Genomic DNA, 24,712 nt, shown 5'->3' with positions numbered 1-24,712 from the left:
ATTCTAATACACGTGCAGAGATATCTCATTATTGGCTTGTGTGCGTGTATGCGGCTGTTTTAGTATGTATCTTTCACATTAAAGATTTTCCTGAAATATCTGGTGATACTTGGCTATCTCTTGACATAAGTGTGATGCATTAAAAGACTAAATAGAAGCTCTGCGTATACAGAAGAGGCTTATTGAGTGGTAGGCTAAACTATATGATGATTAAACAGGAGGTACTCAGCTCTTTCTTGAAGGGCCCTCAACTATTTTTACCTGTAGGTCTTTTCTCTTGGGCAGGAGAAATTCTGTTGAAAATATTCCTCTAATCTCTTAAGTGAAAGTAGAAGACTTGCTGTCAGCAATCTCAGAACTCCTACTAACTGGGACTCTCTTCAGTTAGTAGACTTTCACTCAATCTCCCTGTTTTCAGTAAGGTGATCTTGGCCTTAACTACACCTAATATCTATGATTGCTGAGTCCTTTTAGTTTACCTTCTCCAGAAAATAAGCTTCCAGGTTCCTATAATAGTGGGGAAATGGCAGCACAGTGTTATGAAAGTGGACTCTGGAGTTAGCTTGCCTAAATCAAATATTAGCTCTTCTAACTAGCTAGCTGTGCAACCTTAAGCAAGCTAGTTAATCACTCAGTGCCTCAGTTTCCTAATCTCTGAAGTGGATATAACAATTTCTACCTCATATTGCTATTGTGAGAATAATACATGCAAATCTCTTAAAACAATACCATGAAGACAGTATGCTAAAAAAATGTTATCTGGCCAGGTGCGTTGGCTCACGCCTGTAATCCCAACAGTTTGGGAGGCCAAGGTGGGTGGATCACCTGAGGTCAGGAGTTCGAGACCAGCCTGGCCAACACTGTAAAACCCTGTCTCTACTAAAAAATACAAAAATTAGCGGGCGTGGTGGTGGGCACCTGTAATCTCAGCTACTCAGGAGGCTAAGGCAGGAGAATCACTTGAACCCGGGAGGTGGAGGTTGCAGTGAGCAAAGATCCGCCACTGCACTCCAGCCTGGGCGACAGAGCGAGACTCCGTCTCAAAAAAAAAAAAAAAAGTTTGGAGGCAGGAACTCATAGGAAGTCTCTTAAGATGCCAGAGGGCTGAGACATGAGAATTGCCTGAACCCAGGAGGCGGAGGTTGCGGTTTGCCAAGATCACGCCACTGTACTCCAGCCTGGGCAACAGAGCAAGATTTTGTCTTAAAAAAAAAAAAAAGTTATCTTTAAGGAAAAAATACATAACAGAGGAAGCAGCATTATTATATGTCCCACCTCACACTCAGTCCCCAGATGAATATATGTTCACTAAGTAGAATACAGGCAGGATTACCCAGCACTATTTAAAGTTATTTTCTCCCCCACTTTTGAACTGTATGAATTAAAACGACATGACCTTAAATACCTGTTATGATTTAATTCCACTATAATCCTGGGGAGGGGTTATGGCATGATCTACACAGTAGCTAATAAGGAAGGAGAATTAGGCAGATCTGAGAAATATTTACAAAATTAATTTGTAACTGGGTGAATGGATGAGGTGAAGGAGATACAAACTGGTGGCACCATTCACGGAGGTACAGTACAGGAAGAGGAGCACACTTGAGCCATTAAAGATGAAAGATAAGTTTAATTTTAAACATGTTGAGCTCACAAAGCCTCTGGAACATCTAAATGGAGATCTCCAATATCAGAGGTGGCTGATATGTTTCGGCAGCACGGAGTCGTCAACCTATTTTTGGTAGCTAAGCTATAAAAGTTTATAATGTTATTCAAAGATAGTAAAGTACAAGGATGGATAAAGATGGAATTCTGGTGGGGCAGAGACTGCTGGTTGTCTCTTCCCTTCTTCTACCTGAGTAACAGAACCCTGACTTTTAGTTGGGTTCATTGCCACCTGTAATAAATGCTACATTTTCTAGGTCCCTATGCAATTTATTTAGTATGGCCATCGGGCATATTAAGTTCTGGCAGCAAGAAGAGAGAGTCTTAAGTGAGATTCAGTTGGTAGGCATCCCCTTCTCTCTTTCTTTCTGCTCTCTAAAACATGGATACGATGTCTGCACTCCACAAGTCATCCTAGACCTCAAGGATGGGGAAGGCACACACAAGAATAATGGAACAGAAAGGCAGATCCTCTTTCCTTGATGACACTGTAGATCAACCATTGCTGCTTGTAATTTTAAATGAGATAGTATAAAAAGATCTCACAGAAGAGGTAAGATTTGTCAAAGCCTTGAAGGTGATGAGTGAGCAAAGCCATGTGGGAAACTGGGGGAAGAAATGCCCAAGAAGAGCACAGAAAGCACAAAGGTATGGAAGCAGGAGACTACCCAGCACAACTGGGGAATACTGAGCACAATTTTAGAGCCAGACTGTGTGGGTTTGAATCCTGCCTCCTATACTTCCTAACTGGGAAGTTACTTTCACCTCCCTTGGACAAGTTACTTTAACCTCTCTGAGCCACAGTTACCTCATTTCAAAAAATGGAAATAATATTGGTACTTACTTCGTAATATTATGAAGATTAAATGAATATTCATAAAGTCCTTAGAATGATGCTAAGTGCTATATAAGTAAATGTTACATAAGATGAAAATTAAAAGTGTGACTGAAACAAGTGAGGGAGTACTGGAAGATAAATCAAGGAGATAAAAAGGGCAGAAGACTTGTGTTGGACTTTGTAATGATTTCTGCTTTTACTTTGATTGAACTGGGAAACAACTGGAGGATTTTGAGCAAAGGAATGCTATGACCCAACTTACATTAACAGGATCATCATGGTTGTTTTGTTAAGAATAGACTGCAGGAAGTAAGAGTGGAAGTAAAAACAAAAAGATAAGCTATTACTTTTGATGGTGGTAATAGTAACTGAAGATGGGTGGTAGCAATTAAATGAGAAAAAAATCAGATTATTAATTTTTTGGCCAGGCACGATGGCTCATGCCTGTAATCCCAAGCACTTTGGGAGGTCAAGGCAGGAGGATTGCTTGAGCTGGTGTTGGAAAACAGCCTAGGCATCGTGGTAAGAGCCCATCTCTGCAAAAAATTAAAAAATGAGCCAGGTGTGGTGATGTGTGTGGTGATGTGCATAGCCTGCAGTACCTGCTACTCAGGAGGCTGAGGTTAGCTAGGTGTGGTGACATGCATGGTGATGTGTGCCTGTGGATACCAGCTACTCGGGAGGCTGAGGCAGGAGGTCGAGGCTGCAGTGAATTATGGTCACATCACTGCATTTCAGCCTGGGCCACAGAGCAAGACACTATCTCAAAAAAAAATTTTTTTTTGACGTGAAGGGAACAGTATGGCATGGATTGAACATGCAGAATGAGGTGAAAAAGGGGAGAGACAGAATAACTTAAAGATCTTTGGCCTAAGCAATTAGAAGAAAGACATTACGATTTACTTCGATGGGAACAGTAGAAAGTGTAGATTGGTAGTATAAAGATGGGGAATTTTATAAATCTGAGCTGTTAGACACCCAGGTGGAGATGTCACGGAGGCAGCTGGAGATGAGACTGAAATTCAGGGGAGAGTTCCAGGTCAGGGATATACATTTCAGAATCACCATGAGCCCAAGACTGAGTGTAAAAGAAAAGAGATCACTCATACCTGTAATCCCAGCACTTTGGGAGGACAAGGTGGGTGGATCACTTGAGGCCAGAAGTTCGAGACCAGCCTGGCCAACATGGCAAAACCCTGTCTCTACTAAAAATACAAAAATTATCTGGGTGTGGTGGTGCATGCCTGTAATCCCACTTGCTTGGACGGCTGAGGCAGGAGAATCACTTGAACCCTGCAGGGCGGAGGTTACAGTGAGCCAAAATCACACCACTGCATTCTAGCCTGGGTGACAGAGCGAGACTCTATCTCAAAAAAAAAAAAAAAGAAAAAGAAAAAGAAAGAAAATAAAAGAAAAGAGATCAGAGAAATAGTCCCAGGGGTACACCAATGTTTAGAGGATGGGGAGATTAAGGGAATTCAACAGAAGAGAAAAGGAGTGTTCAATGAAACAGGAAGAGCTAGGAGAGCGTGACTCGTCTTTCAGAGAGGAAGGAGTTATCAGTTGTGTCACATGCTGCTGACTGAGAATTGACCATTGGATTTAGCAATGTGGAAGTCACTGGTACAACAGTTTCAGTGGAAAAGCCTGACAGGAGTGAGAGGAGAGGAACTGGAGACATCTGGTTTAGATAATTTTTTTTTTTTTTTGAGGCAGGGTTTCACTCCCGTCCCCCAGGCTGAAGTGCAACAGCATGATCTCGGCTCACTGCAACCTCTGCCTCCCTGGCTCAAGTGATTCTCTTGCCTCAGCTGCCCCAGTAGTAGCTAGGACTACAGGCTCATGTCACCTCATGCAAATTTTTTTTTTTTTTTTTTTTTTTTAAAGAGATGGGGTTTTGCCCTGTTGCCCAGGCTGGTCTCAAACTCCTGACTTCAAGTGATCTTCCTGTGTCTGCCTCCCGAAGTGCTAGGATTACAGGCATGAGACACCACACCTGGCCTGGTTTAGACAATTATAAGGAGTACTGTCATGAAGACATGAAGCATATTCAAAAGATGCGAAGTCAAAGAGATTTTTAAGATGAGACAAACTAGTCTATTTGTAAAGTTATAGGAAGGAAATGGTAGAAAACGACCAAGAAATAAGAAAGAAGGGAGAAAGTGGCTGGAGTGATGTAGGCAAGAGCAGGTGGGATCACAGCACAAGTGGAGGGGTAGGCCTTAGATATAAACACAAAGAATTCATCCCAAGGAACAGAGTATATGAGCACAGATAAATAAGTGGTGGCAAGAGCTTATGAAATTCTTTTATGACTGCTTCTGTTTTTTCAGTGAAACAAAGTGAAGAATATCAGTTATGGGTAAAATCAAAGAAAAAAGTGTCAAAGGTTTGACAGAAAGCAGAAGATATAAAAAAGCAATCTCCTAGACAGTAGATGAATGAGCTGAATGGAGTGATGAACTAAAGAAGTGAACCAGAATTGTGTAACAGCATCATAGGCCCACTAGACATTGAATTATAGTGATATCAGTCTGCATGGTTGTGCTTTTCTTCAGGAACATTCAAATGCATGGGTGCAAATGTGAAGTAGGTAGAGTTATATTTAACTATGGTTGGAATGTTGCCAAGGAAATATGATGGTTCAAGGGATAGGAAAGGGATTAAATAACATACTACAAAACCTCAACTGGATAAAGAGAGAAATAAGCATGGGTGTGGGGGGTCAGTGCAAAGGCGGTAGGATCAATGAATTGATAGAAATCTTGGTAGGGGTGAAAACTGTCAGAGTTGAAGTACTTGAGAGGGTGAGTTAGAAACATAGGAGACGGTGGTGGCAGATGGGCAGATACTAACAAATGCTATTCGGGTAGTGACAAGATCAATCGTACGACCATGGAAAAAAATAAGTGGCCAGTGTAGGTAGAGAATATGATCATTAGAGAAGAAGAGGTTCAGGAACTGAAAGCATTAGAAGGATTAGCTACATGGATATTGAAATCATCCAGAATTATAACAGGGGTAATACTGAAGAAACTAAAAGGCAAGTAGAAGCTAAAATTTAGCTAAAACATTCATGAAATGACAGGAAACGGTCTAGGAGTCTATAGATGACAACAGTAAGGAGAGCTGTAGATGGTATATATTCATGAGATTAAAAGTTGGGGGGTTCAGGGAGAGGAAGACAGTTGAGAAGCAGAAATGTGGGACAAACAGGACACCTATACCATCTTCAGATTAGTATGAGAGACATAAAGAGAAAAGACTGACCACTTGAGAGAACTATAGGGAAGCCTCAGAGCAGGTTCTCATAGAGTAAGAAACAAACAGAAATGTTCAGAACAGAATTAGAGACATGTGAGCTTTTCTGATGATTGACTGTGAGTTTCAGAGAGCACAGTGGAAGGGTTTCAGGAGTTAGTAGTGGAAGATGAGGTCAGAAACAGATTGACAACCATATGGGATGTGTCTGAGAAATGAAATATAACCTAATATACTTGAAATGACTAACACAAATTGAGATAAATGGTACAATGTCAGAGTCCAAATGGTCTCAAGGCAAATAATGGTGACAATGCAGTGAGTAGTAGGGATCAAGGACTAGGGAGTTGTGGTTTGGCCAGAGGTATGCAGAGTTCTAGGACTCTCATTCTCTCCAGTTTCCAGTTGACATGGAAGCCAGTGGAGCGGAGCTGTGGGTTTAGTACCAGAGCATGAGAAGTATTCCAAAAGAATGGCAACAAACCAACTATTTCTGAGATAGCAGTGTGTACAACACCCTGCAATCTTTAGAGATTTTTGCCCCAGTGACAACTCATTTGCCAAGGACTTGACATTTCATATACATTATTTTATTTCATTCTCAGAACAATTCCAAGAGGGAAGTGTTATCACTGCCATTTTATAGATGACAAACTAAGGCTAAAGAGAATAATGTTCTTTATATGCCACCTCAGCTCCCATGAAAAGTCCTGATAGACCCCAAACTCTCCATAAAATCTAAAGTAGAATTTCATGTGAAGAAATCCTTTACTTTTATAAAGATGAAAATTTCTCTTTACCCTTTGCCTCCAGCAAATAAATGAAGAAGTTATTTATAAAAACTCACGATAGCTCTTTCTCTTACCAATGAATTCAATCTGAGCATATTACTCTTATGATAGACCAACAAACTGTTGGGGGAGAGTTAGTTATATATTATTCTCTAGTCTTTATATATGAATGTATGTATTGATAAAAAAAGAGAAAAGCCTACCTCCACAGAGAATTTTAGAAAGATTGAAGGAATTCAATTAACGGAAGACAGGTGCGTCAATGTGCAGGCAGAACCATGAAGTAGTTAGTTCATGGGCCCAAGTAGGCTACAGAAATCAAAGAAAAAGAGAAAAGAAAGAGAAACAGATATATTCACTTCAAACGCCCCAGAGTTACAGAAAAGAACAAACACAGTATCAGAATCTTAAAGTTAAATACATGTGAACTGAAGGAGTAAAAAATTAACATTACTTAGAAATCTCCACACACTGAATACTATTCCCACATAACTGAAATTAATAAAACATTTTACTTTAATTAAAACTAAAATGAAGTTTTAAAATGAAGCTTGAAAGACACAATTGCCACGTAGTTGACTACAGTATTAATCTTTTAATAGAATGAATTAAAAGAATCTACCAAGATGTTAAAGTATCATAATTAAGTAAAATTTTTTTCACATGCAACAAAATTTCAATACATGCAATTAAAATTCAAGTTTCAGCAGGATTTACAAATATATTTATCAAAAGCTAGTATTCCTAAATTCAGGATGCTTTTATGAACAACCTGTCACTTTAGGATTAATATTTGTACTGTTTCCTAGTATTTTTATCTGTCTGTACATTGACCCAAGCCCCTCGAGAGCAGAGGCATGCACTGGATGGCCAAAACACTGTTAGAAGTTGTGGCTATAAACTATGAATCCTAAACTAGATTCGCATAAGAATCACTTGGAGGACTTGTTAAAAACATATCTGGCATTGGATGGCCAAACCACTGGTACAAGTTAGAGCTATAAACTATGGATCCTAAACTGATTTTGCCTTGTTAAAAACATATTCTTGAGTCTCACCTCAGATTTTTGAAATTATAATCCCTGAGGCTTAGAACTCTCTGTGCATAAAAAGATCTAAGGGTGTTTCTGATGATGGACAGGTTTTAGGAAAACAAAGTAGAGCAGTGGTTTCAGAATTATTCTGAAGAGCCTTAAAATTCTTAAGAAACATCACTGGGCTTCTCTTACCTGTTTCAGCACAGAATAGCCTCACTGCTATAGTTTGGTTTGTCAGACCCCTCCAAAGCTCATGTTGAAATCAGATCCCCAGTGTTGGAGGTAGGGCCAAAGGGGAGGTGTTTGGGCCCTGAGGCCAGATCCCTCATGAATGGCTTGGTGCCTTACTTGGGGTAATGAGTGAGTTTTTACTTTTATTAGTTTCATGAGAGCTGGTTGTTAAAAAGAACTGGGCATGCCCCTCCTCTCTGGCTTCCTCTCTTGCCCTGTGATCTCTGCACATCCTGGCTCCCCTTCACCTTCCACATTGAATGAAGCAGCCTGAGACCCTTACTAGATGCAGATGGAGCAGAGAAGTCCCTCATAAGAAGGGCCATGCTTCTTGCAGAGCCTATAGAACTATGAGCAAAATAAACCTCTTTTACTTATAAATTATGCAGAATCAGGTATTCTTTTATAGAAATACTAAATGAATTAAGAAATCCATTTTTATCTATTTTGTGTATCTACTTTTCTTCTTAAAATCTGAAAATCACAAGGCCAGATAGAGCAAAACGAATTCATCCATTTAAGAATTAAACCCATGATTTTTGCATCAAAGCTGACCTAATCCAAAGATAAAAGAGACTAGACAGATAAAAAGACCAGGACTGACGAACACAGAATATCTGTTAATGACAAAAGAAAAACCTTACAAAAGCACTTCTATAATTCATATACTTTTATTTGTTGGATCCTAAAAGAACTTATTCAATACATGACTGAACTGCATAATAAAATTCCAAATGGAAAAACAAATAGACACAAATACATTGAATTAACTGCACATACTTATTTCTCTTAGGAAGAAACTACCCTATTCTAGACTTGCAATTAAAAATACAAAATGTGTCTAAATAAATTAAAGCTTTGTGATCTTACTTCCTACAATCCTAATTCTGCCATCCCCACCTCTGACTAGCAGGTAGACGGGGGCAGGGAAGGCAGCAGTAGCTCTGGGAATGTGTTCTCTCCTTGAGAAAATGATTTCCCCATAAGCATAAGGTTTGGATCCTTTGAACACCTTTTAGATCCTCCCATAATCTACTCTACTCCAGAAAATTAGGTTATGCGTTGTGGAGGAAAGCAGGCAAAAAATGCTAGTTACCTCCTCCCACCCTGTGCTTGGATATTCTCCCACAGTATTGGGTCTGTATATCTGGTTTTTCAAATTCTCCATTCTGATCATCCTATCTAATAAAAATGTATGCTCACTGGATATTAGATTTGAGACATCCAATTCTATATGTAGATACAAACTCAAGGGACTGCTTTATTAAATGAAGCAGCATAATATTTTTACTTACCTGTCTGAATACACATACTAAGCAGAAGATGGACTGAGTAAGAAGCCAGGAGAGCAACTGTCAGCAGCAAGAAGCTAAAACATAAAAGAACACCTGGTCAAATCCTCCCAAAAGTTTGTCTTTTTTACAAAACAAATTTCTTAACAGTCAAATATTCACAGGAACTATCTCTGAGTAGCTGAATTATGTTCATTTAGGAAATTAAGAAGATACTTTTCTACTTTTTTGTATTTACCACATTTTATTTAAATGAAAATATACTGATTTTGAAATCAAAAAAGAAATAAAAACCAAACTTATTTAAAATACAAGCAAACTTCTGCATTTTGCGTTATTGTCTGCTGACTGCTGAATCAGCCATTAAATAATCTTGCAATATTTCCCTTTTATGACTGGTTTTCTTCTTATTTTGAGTCTAAGTAGAAGTTTTACTTATGCAATCTCATTGTCTTCTCTTTTTCCCTTCCCCTCTCTACTTCCAGTGATGTGGACCTCCTTATCACACCTTCACCTTATTAAGGTGTATTTAAGATTTATTTAGACTGTATTTTCTAGCATCTATCAAACACACACACTCTCCAAACCAAACTAAACCAATGTAGTTAACATACCTCTAATGATGCAATTTGAAAAATGTGCAAACAATGTAATGATTGAGGTCCTCTCACCAACAGTGTGAAAGAAAAAACTTAGATAATTTCCTATTCACACCGGCAGGACAAGCTTCTATACAGCTATCCCCAATGAACTGCCCCAGTCATTGAAGAAATTTTCTCTCTATGGTCCAGTTAATACTTGTTAATAAATAACAAAATTGAGAGGTAAAAGTATACATGTCATTAAACTGACATCAGGAACTTCACAAAATAAGAGTTTAGCATCACCAAAAATGATGGTTGATATGACTGGGTGGGCACACATTCAGCAGTATATATTGCATGTAAGCCCTGGTGCATAAATTATGATTTTTCAAAGAGAACCAAAAACAAGTCCTCTATGTCTTGCTTAAGGTGTCACATATAGTTTTTAATTTTAAAAATAATGAAAGTTTTTGAATACATTCCATAATAAAAGCAAGGTGGGTTACTTAAAAGTTGCTTTGCTTATCAAAAAATTTGGAATAAAAGCAGGAAATAAACCTAAAAGAGACTCCCTAGGCATTTTAAAGTTTCTAGTAAATAGATCTGCTTCTACTGACAAACAAAGCCAACTTGTCATTCATTCATTCTATTAGCCTTGTAGTGCTAGATGCTAAGGATAAGGTCCAGTTACAAAGGATTTTTTCTATTTTTTAAATTTTTTAGACAGGATCTCGCTCTGTCACCCAGGCTGGAGTGCAGTGGCCCGATCATGGCTCGCTGCAGCCTCAACCTCTCAGGTTCAAGCAATCCTCCCAAGTAGCTAGGAACTACAGGCACACTCCACCACACTAAACTAATTTTTGTATTTTTGGCAGAGATGGGGTTTCACCATCTTGCCCAGGTTGGTCTCAAACTCCTGGGCTCCAGTGATCCGCCTGCCTTGACCTCCAGTTATAAAGGATTTCAGTTAAGTGGGACTATTAATTTTCAAACATATCATTGTAACAATTATAATAACAAAATGAATATACAAAGTACTATGAGAGCACAGAATATCCAGGATTGTCTTCTATTTTGGGCAAATTGGCCTACAAGCCAAGTTCTGAAACATAAAAAAGAACAGGCACAAAACACACGCCTGGCCTCAGAAAGTGAAATAAGGCTACTTAACAATACAAAGAGAGAGCGAGGAATGAAAAGATTATGTGTTGTATTTGCACTCACAAAACTGCTATTTGGAAGTTAATCTGCATGGCTTTGATTCATTTTGGCCAAGAAGACACAATGACTATGCCACTCTTAAGTGGCATATTTCATTATAAATGAAATATGGATCAATTTCCCATTTTTAAAAACTAGTCACACTTTTGTATTTAAGAAGCTATGTGGTATCCCTCCAAGGTACAGACTAGCAACAAGAATAGCAAGAAAAATGCTAAAACCCCAGAAATAACTTAATTAGAAATTGGATAATAGCAGCTTCTGGAATCTCTCTCTCTGCTTCTCAGTATATTATCAAAATGGAAAAAAAAATGTGATGGTAAAATATGAAGACTCACCTAAATCCAAGGATACCAGTATTAGCCATAATAAAAGCTAAGCCAAGGATGCCACTTCCCATGATGGCATTCATCAAATTAAACACTGATAAACCAAATGAAACACCCGGGGATCGCTGTCTGTGAAGTTCCTGTAAGCACACAAATTTAGTAATGTTAAATGTTTGGATGGTGAAGTTAAAATTTCGTGAAGAAATTCCATAAATGAAAGATTATGGAAAAAAGCTGCAAACCACCAGGCTTTGTATGACATATTAGTTGCTTAACCAACACTAGTTTCCTTTCCTTTCCTTCCCACCTCCCACTAGTGCAGCTCCAGGAATCTAGGGTTTCCACCAGTACACAAGACAGGTAGCGTACAGGAAGGGCCATGACTAACCTTGTGACTGCAAGAAATGAAAATAGGATAGGAATGGGGTGGGGAGGGAGAGGAGGGATATGGCCTCAGCTCATGTGATTACTAAAGAATTGCTGAGTCAACCTGGGACTGCCGTGGACAGTTGTTCCTCCTCAATTTCTCGGACTGCACAACTAATCTCTACTTATATATCTAATGAATTAGTTCTACCAAACTGAAAGGATGGTCAGGAATACCTTGCAACGACAATATTATAAATAGAAGCAATTCACGTTGTTCTGGCAGTATCCCTGAAAACATCCCCCTCCCCACAAACAGCACTGGGAACAAAGTCCTGAGAACAGTGCCTAGGACTCGAGTTAAAAAGCGGAGTGCCCACTGCACAGGCTTTAGGGTCAGGAACGTGCTATATACCCTTACTATCAAGCCACTTCCATTCTGCCGCTAAGAATTTCTGTATTAAAATGTTTATTACTCTCCCTCCCTCCATGACTAAGTCGGAAAAGGAAAATCCTGTGACTCTTGCAAAGACCTCACGAGACTGGTGGAGAAAATAAGGTGACAAAGATACTAACAGCAGTGAGTACATAATCCTAGGGCCGCTCATCCCATCATGCACTAAACGCTGCATCTCTTCCACCCGACGCTTTTCATCTTTTCTTTCTAGAGTATGCTAGGCTGCTATCACATTCATAACTACGCCAATCTCATCTGAATCTCGGTGGCTGCTTTCGGGCCCCATCCCCCAGGGTTCAGGCTCCAGCATCTCCCCTTTCCCGGTGCGGTCCTCCTTTTCTGGGTCTTATTTGGCAGGCACTTGAGGGAAGTCGGCGGGTGTCAGCGCAGGGAAGCGAACAGAGTTCACTTACGTTGCTTAGCAACGGACTCAACTCTTCGGCCTCCGCTTCTTCAGGCTGCTGGGCAGAGACATACCAGCCCCGCTCAGCGTTGACACTCCCCCAGGACGCCTCCATGCCGCTCTCCAGCTGACTACCAGGTCCATCTGAGAGCCTCTACCTCTGCCCTGCGCTCCGCTAGTCGGTCGCGCCAGAGGCGGAGCTTTGAGCCCGGCCCTTCCGGCGTTCCGTACTTCACCAGGGCCGGGAAGGAGAGGAGCGAGTCGACGTGATCTGATGACGCTCGCCCTCTCCGCGGCGAATAGTGATGATGTCATAGAAGACCAACTCATCCACTCGCGACCCACATCCGATCGGTACCGGAGCGGGAGGTGAGGGGTCGGCTCGCGGATTCAGCTGCAGAGCGACGTGGGGAATTGGAATGGTGCTTTGGTAAGGTGGCGGCCTCGTTAGGGGCTAAGGGTCCAGGGGAGGTACCAGCCCGCCCAGGGCTGCTCTCCGCCTCGTGCTGCCTGGGCACAAAAACATCGTGAGGTCACCCACCCGCCTAGGTGCTGAGCTTAGATTCGAGGTACTGGATAGTAAGGAATGTTTCAAAAGCCTTTCGACACATTTTACTGATGGGAAAACCGAGACTCATAGTAATTTATCCAGGGTCACCCATTTGGACCTAATTTGATCTCTGACGGTGAAAGACTTCGTTGCTTTACAGGATTCTGGGACACGGCCCTTTCCCCTTACAAGTATTTTTTTTTTACAAAATTCTTTGGTATTTTAGAAGACAGTGAATAACTGATACTATGCATATAACACTGAGCAAAGCTGTCGTCCTCAAATACAGAAGCCTCTAGTTAAAGGCAGGACACGTGGCAGTAAAGCATCCAAAACAAACAACAGAGCAATATATTAAGAACACAAGCACCGAAGTCAGCCAAAACTAGGTTTTAATCCATGCTTAGCCACTAACCAGCTGGGAGACTTTGGATGGGTTACCTTACTTCTGAGCTTTCGTTTACTCATTTACAAAATGAGGGTGCAGTACTGCACACCTCCCAAGATTGATAATGTACGTAAAGCATTTAGCGCAGCATCTGACACAGTAAGCACCCATGAAACTATCCTAATAAATATCGCCACTAGTAATGGTCGTGTATAATGACTATTTCATTTACAGATGACCATTTAACTCATACTTCCAATCCCAAATGTATTATCTAGAAAATTGTGGGTGAAGAGGATCATTGAGTATGGCTGATGGATCACTAAGCCCTCTGAACTGGCAGCAGTGGATTGAAAGTGTAAATTTAATATATACCACTGTTATCTACCATTAATATGACTTCCTGAAAAAGTCGTCCTGTTCTGGAAAAGATAGTATACGTCCCACACACCACTAAACGTTTTGACAGCATTTAGCAGGTTATTTGAGATAGTAGAATTTAGATTTTTATTCTCAAAAGCTGTCGTGTGTGAATTTTTTTTAAATTTTTTAAGGATCTTATGGAGGCCATTTGGATTCTCAAGAAGACTTCTGAAACTGGAACGCCATAGCATAACTGAATCAAAATCGTTGATTCCACTAGCTTGGACATCCCTGACACAGACGCTTTCGGAATCACCTGGTATTTTCTTACTGGGTCAAAGAAAAAGATTCTCAACCATGCCAGAAATAGAAACACATGAGAGAGACTCTGAATTGTTTTCACCACCCTCTGATGTCCGAGGCATGACAAAACTTGATAGAACAGCTTTTAAAAAGACAGTCAACATTCCAGTGCTTAAAGTGAGGAAAGAAATAGTCAGTAGATTGATGCGATCCCTAAGAAGGGCAGCGTTGCAGCGCCCAGGCATAAAACGTGTGATTGAAGATCCAGAAGATAAAGAAAGTAGACTAATCTTGTTGGATCCCTATAAAATATTTACTCATGATTCCTTTGAAAAAGCAGAACTCAGTATTTTAGAGCAGCTTAATGTCAGTCCACAGATCTCTAAATATAATTTGGAACTAACATATGAAAACTTTAAGTCAGAAGAAATCTTGAGAGCTGTGCTTCCTGAAGGTCAGGATGTAACTTCAGGATTTAGCAGAGTTGGACATATTGCACACCTGAACCTTCGAGATCATCAACTGCCTTTCAAACAGTTAATTGGTACGTGTGTCATAGTAATATTCATGTATTTGAAGGGAATTTGCAAATTGTTAATTTTAGCTTTAAAAATTATTTTTTTTAACGCCAAGTTACAGAGGCAGAACATTTTGTCATGTTAACTTTAAGCTAGATCTTGAGCTATATACCCTCTTTTAAGGGCCATTTTGGAATATCTTCTTTAGAATCATAGCAGGTTCCAAATATTGGTCCAGGCTTTTGTGTACACCAATACATCAGTGTAGATTATACTTGAATCACATGCTTTGGCAGCTACATTGAGGAGAGATCTTTTTGGTACACAAGACTTGTTAGGCCTTCAGGGCTATGTTAAATACTAGGTTTCATAAATTTGGGTACTTTATAGTCAAAAGTGCAAGATGTTTACTTATGCTTTCATTGATTCAACCAATTGAGCCTCTACAATATGTCAAGCACCATACTGTCCTGTTACACATTTCTTTTGTTTTTATTGATGAAGGGAGTAATAATGGATAGTGGTAACATAAATACTTAAACAGATCCTTGTAACTGTGACTGGGTACAAATATCAAGTCTAGGCTTTCCTATGAGGCACTGCCTACCCTAACTCAAACATTCCTCTGGCATTCCCATTTTATAAGCTTTCTTTCATAGAGGCACTCATATATTAAAAGTGAAACATTTTCATACAGTAGTAATTTTAAAGCTTTTACTATAGACCTTCAGATTAGTTTTTAAAAATTTATAAATTTCATTCCTCATTTCAAACTAAATTACATACCTTAAAAGTTGAGTTCAGATACATGAAGCAGACAGGGTAAGAACAATGATTAATTTGTTTATTGATACTATATTAAAAAACAAGTATCTGATTATCAGAAATTGGACAAATGATGGTTGTATTTCAGGATATTGTATAATTGGGTACTGTGTGCTGATTTACAAGTCAAGTTATGCAATGAAATAGCATATAGATTTTTATAAGTTTTTTAAAGTGCTAACTAAAAAAATAGATTCATCAAAAGGCCATGAGTATGCCAGTTCTGTAGCTTTTCTGCTCTGAAGTAAATGAACATTTAATTTAGATAGGACTCTAAAGAATCTTCTTTTTTTTTTTTTTTTGGGAAACATTGTTTTGCTGGCATGTATTTCTAAAGTGGGGGCATTTGTTCCAAAGCCACAGTAAAACAGACATTTGGCTTGAGGCCAGTGGAACCGGCAGATGTTTTACTGTTTTCTGAGTCCATTTGTTGCCAGGGTTCTTTACATCTCTTTCCATTCTTTCCCAATTCCCTGTGATCTACCTTTTTGGTTCCTTGTTTATTGGCTCATTTGAAAAGATTCAGTGAAACATGGAAAAAACATTAGGTAGACCCAAACTCCTCAAAATGTTTTCTTTAAAATGTACCCAACATTTTGTGTGTGTGTGTATTGGCGACTGTCAGACATTAACTTTAGTCATCTGTTGAGTTTTTTAAATTGCATGCCACATTACACACAGTAGGTGCACTCTTTATCAACCTATCAACCAAAAGAAATACAACTCATTTCTGTTTCATATTAACAATTTTAGCTTTTATTTTGCAACCAATAGGCAGTTTATGGATTTTCATTTTTTCTTTTAGGCCAGGTTATGATTGACAAAAATCCAGGAATCACCTCAGCAGTAAATAAAATAAATAATATTGACAATATGTACCGAAATTTCCATATGGAAGTGCTATCTGGAGAGCAGAACATGATGACAAAGGTATATTTTATTATCTCCAAGTAAGATGTATATCAATATAATGTTTAGAATCAGAATAGATGACAAAGATTTAAAATACTTATAACAGCCAGTGTTGATGAGTATGTGAGAATGTGATCACTTATATATGCTATTGATGGAATAACATTGATAAACCCTTTTCAGCAGAATTGGTTAAATTCTCATACAGTGATACGATGGAATATTTCCATCTAAAGTTTTTTTAGCTGCATATTTGTTAAAATAAGTTGTCCATTGATGATAGGTTGACAATGGACAATTCCCAGAAAGCAATATAAGTGATAAAAAGTAAGTTATAGAACAGTATGTATAAAATAGTTCTCGAAATATATTTAAATCTTCTAGGTTATACCCAGAAAGACTTTTAGTTGGCAGAAATCTGCAGAAACATTTCCACCTCTGTAACCTTAATAATTTGGCCAGAAGCATCTGATATGGTTGGGAGGAGGAAAAAAAAAAATACATAAAAATTGGGAATTAAGGTCCTGGAAAGCAAAAGATGGAAGATGTATCTATTAGATTTATAGAACTTAGGAACTTTCTGGCCTTTGGTTCTTCATCCATATATTAATGAGTTTAAGATGATGGCTGAGGTCATACTCCATGACGGTAACTTAAGTTTTATTTTCTGTTTTATAAGGTGTCTACTACAATAAACCCAAAAGAAATGTTAAAAAGTCTTTTGTTCAAGAATTAGCTTCACTGTATATATTTAGTTTACCCACGAAAACCCAAATTTGGGAAAGAGAATCTGGGAATGATTCATTCTATACACTGACTCTAATTTATAGACATAAAATTTGCAAAGTTCAAGTAGCTGTCTAAAAACATAGTAAAATACCTCAAAATTCAGTGACACATCTACCATGGCTCCCTTTTATAAACACAAAACTAAATAAGGAGGGAAACTTGTTTACTGCATAGAAGTACTGTCTGCAACTTGGCTACCCACCATGAAGATATGGGTGGTGTGTTGTTTCAAAATTTTAGGTCTTGTCTATCTGGTGACATAAGAGTATAATTAAGCCAGTTAATTGGCCTGTCTGAAAAATTCCTCATGTGATATGGTAACTACTTTATGGCCATGGCCCTATAGGATTGAGAGAGAGAGCCATTTGCCTTTAGAGATGACTTTTTCTCACGAAGAAGTCTAATGCAGTATATTAACTGGCCCTAGGAATAGCATAAACACCAGGAATCTAATTAAAATGCCTATAAAGGCACTGTTGTTTGGCTCTTACAGTAGTAAATTTAAATATGTATGTGTTTGCCTGTGTGTTTACACACCTATCCAACATCAATGGTTAGGATTTAGGACCAAGGAGATTAACCAAAAGCATAACACCTTTTTTCAGGTTCGAGAAAACAAGTATACCTATGAATTTGATTTTTCAAAAGTCTATTGGAATCCCCGTCTGTCTACAGAACACAGCCGTATCACAGAGCTTCTCAAGCCTGGGGATGTCCTATTTGATGTTTTTGCTGGGGTTGGGCCCTTTGCCATTCCAGTAGCAAAGAAAAACTGCACTGTATTTGCCAATGATCTCAATCCTGAATCTCACAAATGGCTGTTGCACAACTGTAAATTAAATAAAGTGGACCAAAAGGTGAAAATCTTCAACTTGGATGGGAAAGACTTCCTCCAAGGACCAGTCAAAGAAGAGTTAATGCAGCTGCTGGGTCTGTCAAAAGAAAGAAAACCCTCTGTGCACATTGTCATGAACTTGCCAGCAAAAGCTATAGAGTTTCTTAGTGCTTTCAAATGGCTTTTAGATGGACAGCCATGCAGCAATGAGTTCCTTCCCATAGTGCACTGTTACAGCTTTTCCAAAGATGCTAACCCTGCTGAGGATGTTCGGCAAAGGGCTGGAGCTGTGTTAGGCATTTCTCTGGAGGCATGCAGTTCAGTTCACCTGGTAAGAAATGTGGCCCCAAACAAGGAAATGCTGTGCATCAGCTTTCAGATTCCTGCTGCTGTACTCTACAAGAACCAGACCAAAAATCCAGGTGAGCAGTTTCTGGGAAATTAGATGTAAACCTTACTGTTCAATTGTGACTAGTTCTCCCAGTTTTACAAATTTTAATGCAGTATTAGTTCAGTCTAATACAAAGCTACTCTGTTCAGTCTTAACAGAAGGCTATTTCATTAAAATAGTAAATCTGCAAGAATGTTATTTCATGTCTAAGTTGACTAGATTAAAAATGCCTATATTGTTTGTTTTTTTTAAGAGTATTTTCAACTGCTAATATCTTACCTAAAATAGGTTTTCTGGATTTGTTACAGAGAATCATGAAGATCCACCTCTTAAACGGCAGAGGACAGCTGAAGCCTTTTCAGACGAAAAAACACAAATTGCTTCAAACACTTAATTGGAAATGTTTTCTCCATCTCCCTACCAGACTTACATGTAGTGAAATATAATGTGTATTATTTAATAAAATTTTAGTGTTCAGTTTTTACTATTGAACCCTTATACTTTGCCTTATTTTATAAATTGAGGATTACCAATTAAACTTTAAGTCTACCAAACACATTCCCTATTATCTAAATTAGAATATACAATTATTTTATAACATATCTAAATTTTATTATAAATGAATAAATATTTTCTCTCAGGGAAAATCATTTTTGAAGGCAGGGTGATTGAGTACTGACTAGGAAGGTACTAACACCACTTTATAGTTGTCCTTTACATAACTACTCCTTTACTGCCGATTAACTATCACCGTAAAAGTAATAAAAAATGGAATTATTTAGAACAGGGCAGGCAAACTACATCCTGCAGGCCAAATCTGGCCCACCACCTGTTTTCATATGGCCTGTGGCCTAATAATGTTCTTACATTTTCCATTGGTTGAAAAATAAAAGAACATTTTGTGACATGTGAAAATTGTATGACATCTATTATGTATCAGTTTTAAAAATTAAAAATTGTAAGAAATTGAGTTTCAGAGTTCATAAAGTTTGATTGGAACATACCATGCTCATTTGTTTACATATCATCTGCTGCTGCTTTTTGTTTTTAATATGGAACGCTTCATGAATTTGCGTGTCATCCTTGCGCAGGGACCATGCTGATCTCTGTACCATTCCAGTTTTTTAGTATATGTGCTGCTGAAGTGAGGACTGCAGCTGCTTTCTTGAACAACAGCAGAGTTGAGTGTGGTTGCAACACACACTGAATGTTACTGTCATCACTTCACACTGCTGTTTGGCACATCACAAATCACTGACGTGGTTGTAACAACAGCATTTTGAGTGCCATGTATATCACGTGAACCCACATTTTATTTTCTATTACCAGAACATATCTATTATAGCAAAACAAGAAAAGTGGACTTTGTTGTACTTTTAAGGTACAGTAGGGTATGAATTATTTTAATGTTGAATTCGATGACAAAGCATCTATAGCTAAGCTAAAAGAATAAAATAACCATTGACATTACTAAACAAACCACTCATCACAGTATTCCCAACTCACAGGCAAGCAACTGTCAGAAAAATTAGAAAATGTAAAATGGAAATATCAAAGCAGAATTTCTTCACAAAATGAAAATGAGACTGCAACCAAAGTAAGTAAGTGAATCAGTTGTTAGCCAAGCAAAGAAAGCCATTTATTGATGGTGTGAATTAATTATGTTTGGATGCAGCAGCTCAATATGTCCAGAGAAAAAAAACTTGATTACTGGCCTTTGGCAAGAACAGTTGCTCAAAGAGTTAAGGACATTGAAAGCAACATAAATAGTCACTTAAAAAAGGAAATGATTCTGGATGGTTCTTTGACTCTATTTTTATTTTTACTTAGAAACAGGGTCTTGCTCTGTTGCCCAGGTTCAAGTGTAGAGACGCAGTCACAGCTCAATGTAGCCTTGAACTCCTAGGCTTGAGATCTTCCCATCTCGGCTTCCCAAAGTGTTAGAGTTACAGGCGTGAGCACTTACATGTGGCCCTCGTGAATGGTTCAGCACCATCCCCTTGGTGGTGTCCTTACAATGAGTTATGAGATCTGGTTGTTTAAAAGTATGTATCACTCGCCCCCCACACATTCTTGCTCCTGCCTTCGCCATGTGAAGTGCCTGCTCCTATTTTGCCTTCTGCCATGAGTAAAAGCTTCCTGAGGCCTCCCCAGAAGCAGATGACAGTGCTATGCTTCCTATAGCCTGCAGAACCGTGAGCCAATTACACCTCTTTTCTTATAAATTACCCAGTATCAGGTATTTCTTTATAGCAATGCAAGAATGGCCTAAAACACAAGGCAAAACAACTTTAATATGAAACATACCATGATACAGTCATTTTGACAATCGATATTTGAATCACAATATTTGAAGTACAATATCCTTACACATTTGTCATACTATCAAAAGTTAAAACAAGAAACAAGATTTCCATTCTCACAGATTGTAGTGAATATCTTTTCTGAGTTCAGCATTTTTAGGAACCTGGGTGCAAGTGCAAAGGAAATTTCCCTATTTCAAAATCTATTTAACTGCAATTGAGGCGTTTCAACCTAATTTTCGGTAAGAAGTGATTAAAATAATGACATGCTAAAAGGCAAATTTCAAGGGAAGAAATCTAACAGAATTTTACAAATGCTTTTCAAGTGATGAATATACTCAGTTAATTTCATCTGCTCCTGGATTGATAGCAGTATTTGGCAATACCTGTCTGTATGAGAAGACATTTTTAAAGATGAAATGTGTAAAATCTCATTACCATTAGTATTAATGGTTAATAATGGTTAATGATAACCATTAATAGGCAGTAATTTACAAATGATTTTGATCACAGGGAACACTTACTTAGAACCCTAATTAAAGGCAATGTTATTCTCACCAAAAAAGGCATTACAAAATATTGGACTATATTTTGAATGTTGTCAAAAAGTGTAGGAGCAGCGTGAAGAAGAGGCAAGAATGATACCCCTGGACCGACCAAAGCCCGCGCGCTGCTGCGTCCCGCACCCAGCACCCACATCCCGCTGCCGTTGCCACCGCCACCATGCCCAAGAGAAAGACTGAAGGGGATGCTAAAGGAGATAAAGCCAAGGTGAAGGACGAACCACAGAGAACATCCGCGAGGTTGTCTGCTAAACCTGCTCTTCCATGGCCAGAGCCCAAGCCTAAAAAGGCCCCTGCAAAGAAGGGAGAAGTACCCAAAGGGAAAAAGGGAAAAGCTGATGCTGCCAAGGAGGGGGAAGGTGCTGGAGATCCCAGGTGAACTGTGTGCATTTTTGATAGCTGTGTACTTCTGGTGACTGTACGGTTTGAAATACTATTCTTTATCAAGTTTTATAAAAACGCAGAATTTTAACTTTTTTAAGCTATGTTGTTAGCACACAGAACACTTCATTGTTGTTTTGTGGGGAAGGGGCATATGTCACTAATAGAATGTCTCTGAAGCTGAACTGATGTGGGGAAAACACCTTTCCCTTCTAGTTTTGAGAGACTTCCTCTTGGCTCCCAGGAGGAGGGATTCCCTGACTTTGACACACATGGCCACCTTGGCACAAAAGCCTTATGGTATGGAAAAACAAATCGTTTTTATGTCTTCTTTTCCCTTTCCATCTTTCAGCATAGACTTAACTCCCTTAAGCCCAGACATCTGTTGGGACCTGACCCCCAGTCATTGGTTACCAGTGTGTCTGGCAATCTGGACTTTCCAGTGATGCCACTGAGATGGCACCTGTCAAAAGAGGAGTGGTTTCGTTTCTAGATTGTGGATCTTCAGATAAATCCTGCCATTTTCATTTCACTTCCTGAAAGTCAGGGTTGGCTTGTGAAAAGTTGTTAAACAACATGCTAAATGTGAAATGTCAACTGTCACTCTAACCTTTCCCTGTTCAGAGCATCAGATGAAGACTTCATTGGGTTTTATAGTGGCTGATTTTTGATAGTCCATTGAAGAAGAGAATTTGAAAGTTGTTGTATACTGTTAATGACTGTATGCCCATGTCCTGCCTGAAATACCATGATTGTTTATGGAAAGTATCTTTAATAAAGCTGGATACAGTTTGAAAGAAAAAAAAAGTGTGGCAATTTGTTTTAGCTTGTTCTGTAAGTACCTACATAATATCCTCGATTTTGCTTGTTACCCTGCAAAGCCTAAAATATTTACTATCTGGCCCTACAGAAAATGTTTAAGAACCCTAATCTAGATCATTAATTCCAAATTCAAATGCTTTCAGAAGTCTGGCAGGTCCTGTAAAGAAATGAAGGCAATAAATAGTAAGCAGTATAGGGATGTAATGAACTTGAGCACTCATTCCTTACTTAATTCAAATTGTTTTGAAACAACCGAAGTGTTGTACATTGATGTCCTAGGTTATAAAGTATGAGTACAAATGATGTTCTTATTCATACATGTAAAGTAGTAAGACTCTTGTCTCCATTTAGTTACTCTGGACAAAATATGCAATATGTAATTGTAAAGAAAACAGAATCCCTGAATGTATCTACTAACTTTTTAACTTCCCCCTTTTCTTTCAGAGTGGATAAGTGAATATGTGATTATTCATTATTTAAATCTAGGTCTACCCTAAACTTTCAGATATGATACCTAGTACATGAATTCCTGATGAATCTACTCGAAAATGACAGCTGGAAAGCTGGAAAGCTCATTAGATACAATTTTTAATTTTGTTAACTTTTTGACAGGTTTTCTACCACCTTAATTGGATTTTAAAATAATTATCTGACAACCTGTTGACAGCCTAAAGACAACTTCTAAGAGAAGCATAGGTGAAATATTCATTGAATCAAATTAAGGAATACTAAGTAATCATGTATACTAACTGATGTAAATGTATTCTGTACCATTAATATCTGCTTAAGAGGGAGTATAGTTATTAGTAAAATCATTTTCTACATCATGAATTTCTCAGAACTTCTCTTAGGACGTTAACAAGATCATTTAGTTGATGTCATTTATATCCCATAAAAGATCTAGATACTTGATCTGTAGAACTTCCTGGAAGTCTTATGAAGTTTGACTACCCAGGACTAGTTTTAGCATAGCAGTTGTTTGACAGTCATCTCTAGAGCATGGCTTCTGGAGTCTGGCTGCCTGAGTTCAAATCCCAGCTCTGCTATTTTTAAGTTATATGACTGTTGGCAACTTACCTAACCTCTGTCTCAGCTTCCTCATCTGTTAAAATGGAGAAAATACTAGTAGAACTGTTTTGAGGATTAGGTAATACACAAAGCATGAAGCACAGTGCCTGGGACACAGGTAATACGGTAGTTGTTAACTGTTACTTCTGTACTCATAAAATACTTGAAGACTTATGTAGATGAAAGATATGTACAGCCTTTGTCTCTGAGAGTAAATCACTCGGATGGTAGGGGATAAGCACATCAATTTAGAATGTTTCTGTTGTTTAGTAGATTCAGTGAATTCACTAAACCTCAGTAAATTGTCACTAAGTTATTTTTCACCATTCCCTTTGATCAAATAAGGTCAGTTAACTTCTAAATTTGGCCTATGGAACTAAGTACAGCAATAGCAACTGCAAAATATTTACAAATGTATAAAAGTTTTGGAATTTATTTGCCAAACCAGGTGCATGCAATTTGCACAATAAGGCAGGCTCAAAACAAATCTTAAAAGCCTTTGATACATTTTATTAATTAGTTCATTCTTTTTAAAATACATTTATAAAAGGTATGAGAACAAGCAGTAGTGTTTCTTTTCAAAATATTGGATTCCTAATTTTTGCAATTGGCTGCTGCAAAGCCTTAACTCTACATTCAATGTTCTAACTATTCTTTGAAGAGATTTATAGACTGTACTTAAAACACTAATCCTCAGTTGGGAATACCTAATAGATACAGGAATAGGATATGCAGTCTGGTAGAATGTAGATGGAATTGGACTTCGATTAAAAAAAAAAAATCTGTATTCTAATTCTGGCTTTTTACTAACTTGTGATTATGATCTTTGTCTACTCAATTATTTGATGCCTTGGTTTTCTCATTTATCAGAGATAATTAGAAGTACAATAAAGTTGAAGATATATTGCTAAAATTAATTAATACCTGCTTAGTAACATAAGATGGAGTTGTTACATATGGATAGTCCATCCTAATGTAACCACAAGTGTTGTTTCACCTAAGTTTCTACCCATAAAACTAGTATCTGTTGTATTAGAGATTTGATAGGAAATCCCTTAATTTCCTTAAGAAACTATATCCCATATCCAATGCTCTGTGTAACAGACTCATACAAGGTTGAGATGCTGCAAATAGCATCCTATTCATATCTAAACTCTTTAAGCAAAACCCTGGTAATAAAAGCCTTTGAAGTTTCAACAAAAAACTGTATCAGTATACAATTTATA

At 38.2% G+C, this 24,712-nt stretch overlaps 2 protein-coding genes and 1 non-coding gene across 13 annotated transcripts in view; 1 reads left to right on the top strand and 2 right to left on the bottom strand.

Annotated features, from left to right (window-relative positions):
* Positions 1-12,696, bottom strand: part of SLC38A6 (solute carrier family 38 member 6) — a 116,584-nt gene extending 103,888 nt beyond the window's left edge. For 9 of the 10 annotated variants that reach the window (XR_012090978.1, XR_012090979.1, XR_012090981.1 and 6 more), the window contains exons 1-3: positions 12,486-12,696; positions 11,259-11,389; positions 9,119-9,192 (exon numbers count right to left, since the gene is read on the bottom strand). Coding sequence is in view for 4 of the 10 variants with exons in the window: in XM_073011057.1 (XP_072867158.1) it covers positions 9,119-9,192; positions 11,259-11,389; positions 12,486-12,590 (310 nt within the window). In the remaining 6 variants the exon portion in view is untranslated. The other variant, XR_012090983.1, reaches the window with a different exon arrangement.
* A 38-nt stretch (positions 12,697-12,734) lies between these two features.
* TRMT5 (tRNA methyltransferase 5) lies at positions 12,735-18,841 on the top strand. 2 transcript variants are annotated; one of them, XM_073011055.1, is made up of 5 exons: positions 12,735-12,844; positions 13,968-14,623; positions 16,228-16,352; positions 17,729-18,380; positions 18,658-18,841. In XM_073011055.1, exons 1-5 carry the CDS (start codon positions 12,750-12,752, stop codon positions 18,741-18,743), a joined length of 1,614 nt encoding a protein of 537 aa, XP_072867156.1. In that variant the 5' UTR covers positions 12,735-12,749; the 3' UTR covers positions 18,744-18,841. The 2 variants fall into 2 exon arrangements, with proteins under 2 accessions (XP_072867156.1, XP_007985084.2); XM_007986893.3 differs by having other exon boundaries at positions 12,789-12,905.
* A 554-nt stretch (positions 18,842-19,395) lies between these two features.
* LOC119619233 (U6 spliceosomal RNA) lies at positions 19,396-19,501 on the bottom strand. Its single transcript, XR_005235649.1, has one exon. It is a non-coding gene; the product is annotated as a U6 spliceosomal RNA (small nuclear RNA).
* Between the last annotated feature and the right edge of the window lie 5,211 nt (positions 19,502-24,712).

The sequence above is a fragment of the Chlorocebus sabaeus genome, chromosome 24 (genome assembly GCF_047675955.1).
Source record: "Chlorocebus sabaeus isolate Y175 chromosome 24, mChlSab1.0.hap1, whole genome shotgun sequence".
NCBI classification, from domain to species: domain Eukaryota; kingdom Metazoa; phylum Chordata; class Mammalia; order Primates; family Cercopithecidae; genus Chlorocebus; species Chlorocebus sabaeus.
This window is presented reverse-complemented; position numbering and strand designations above follow the sequence as displayed.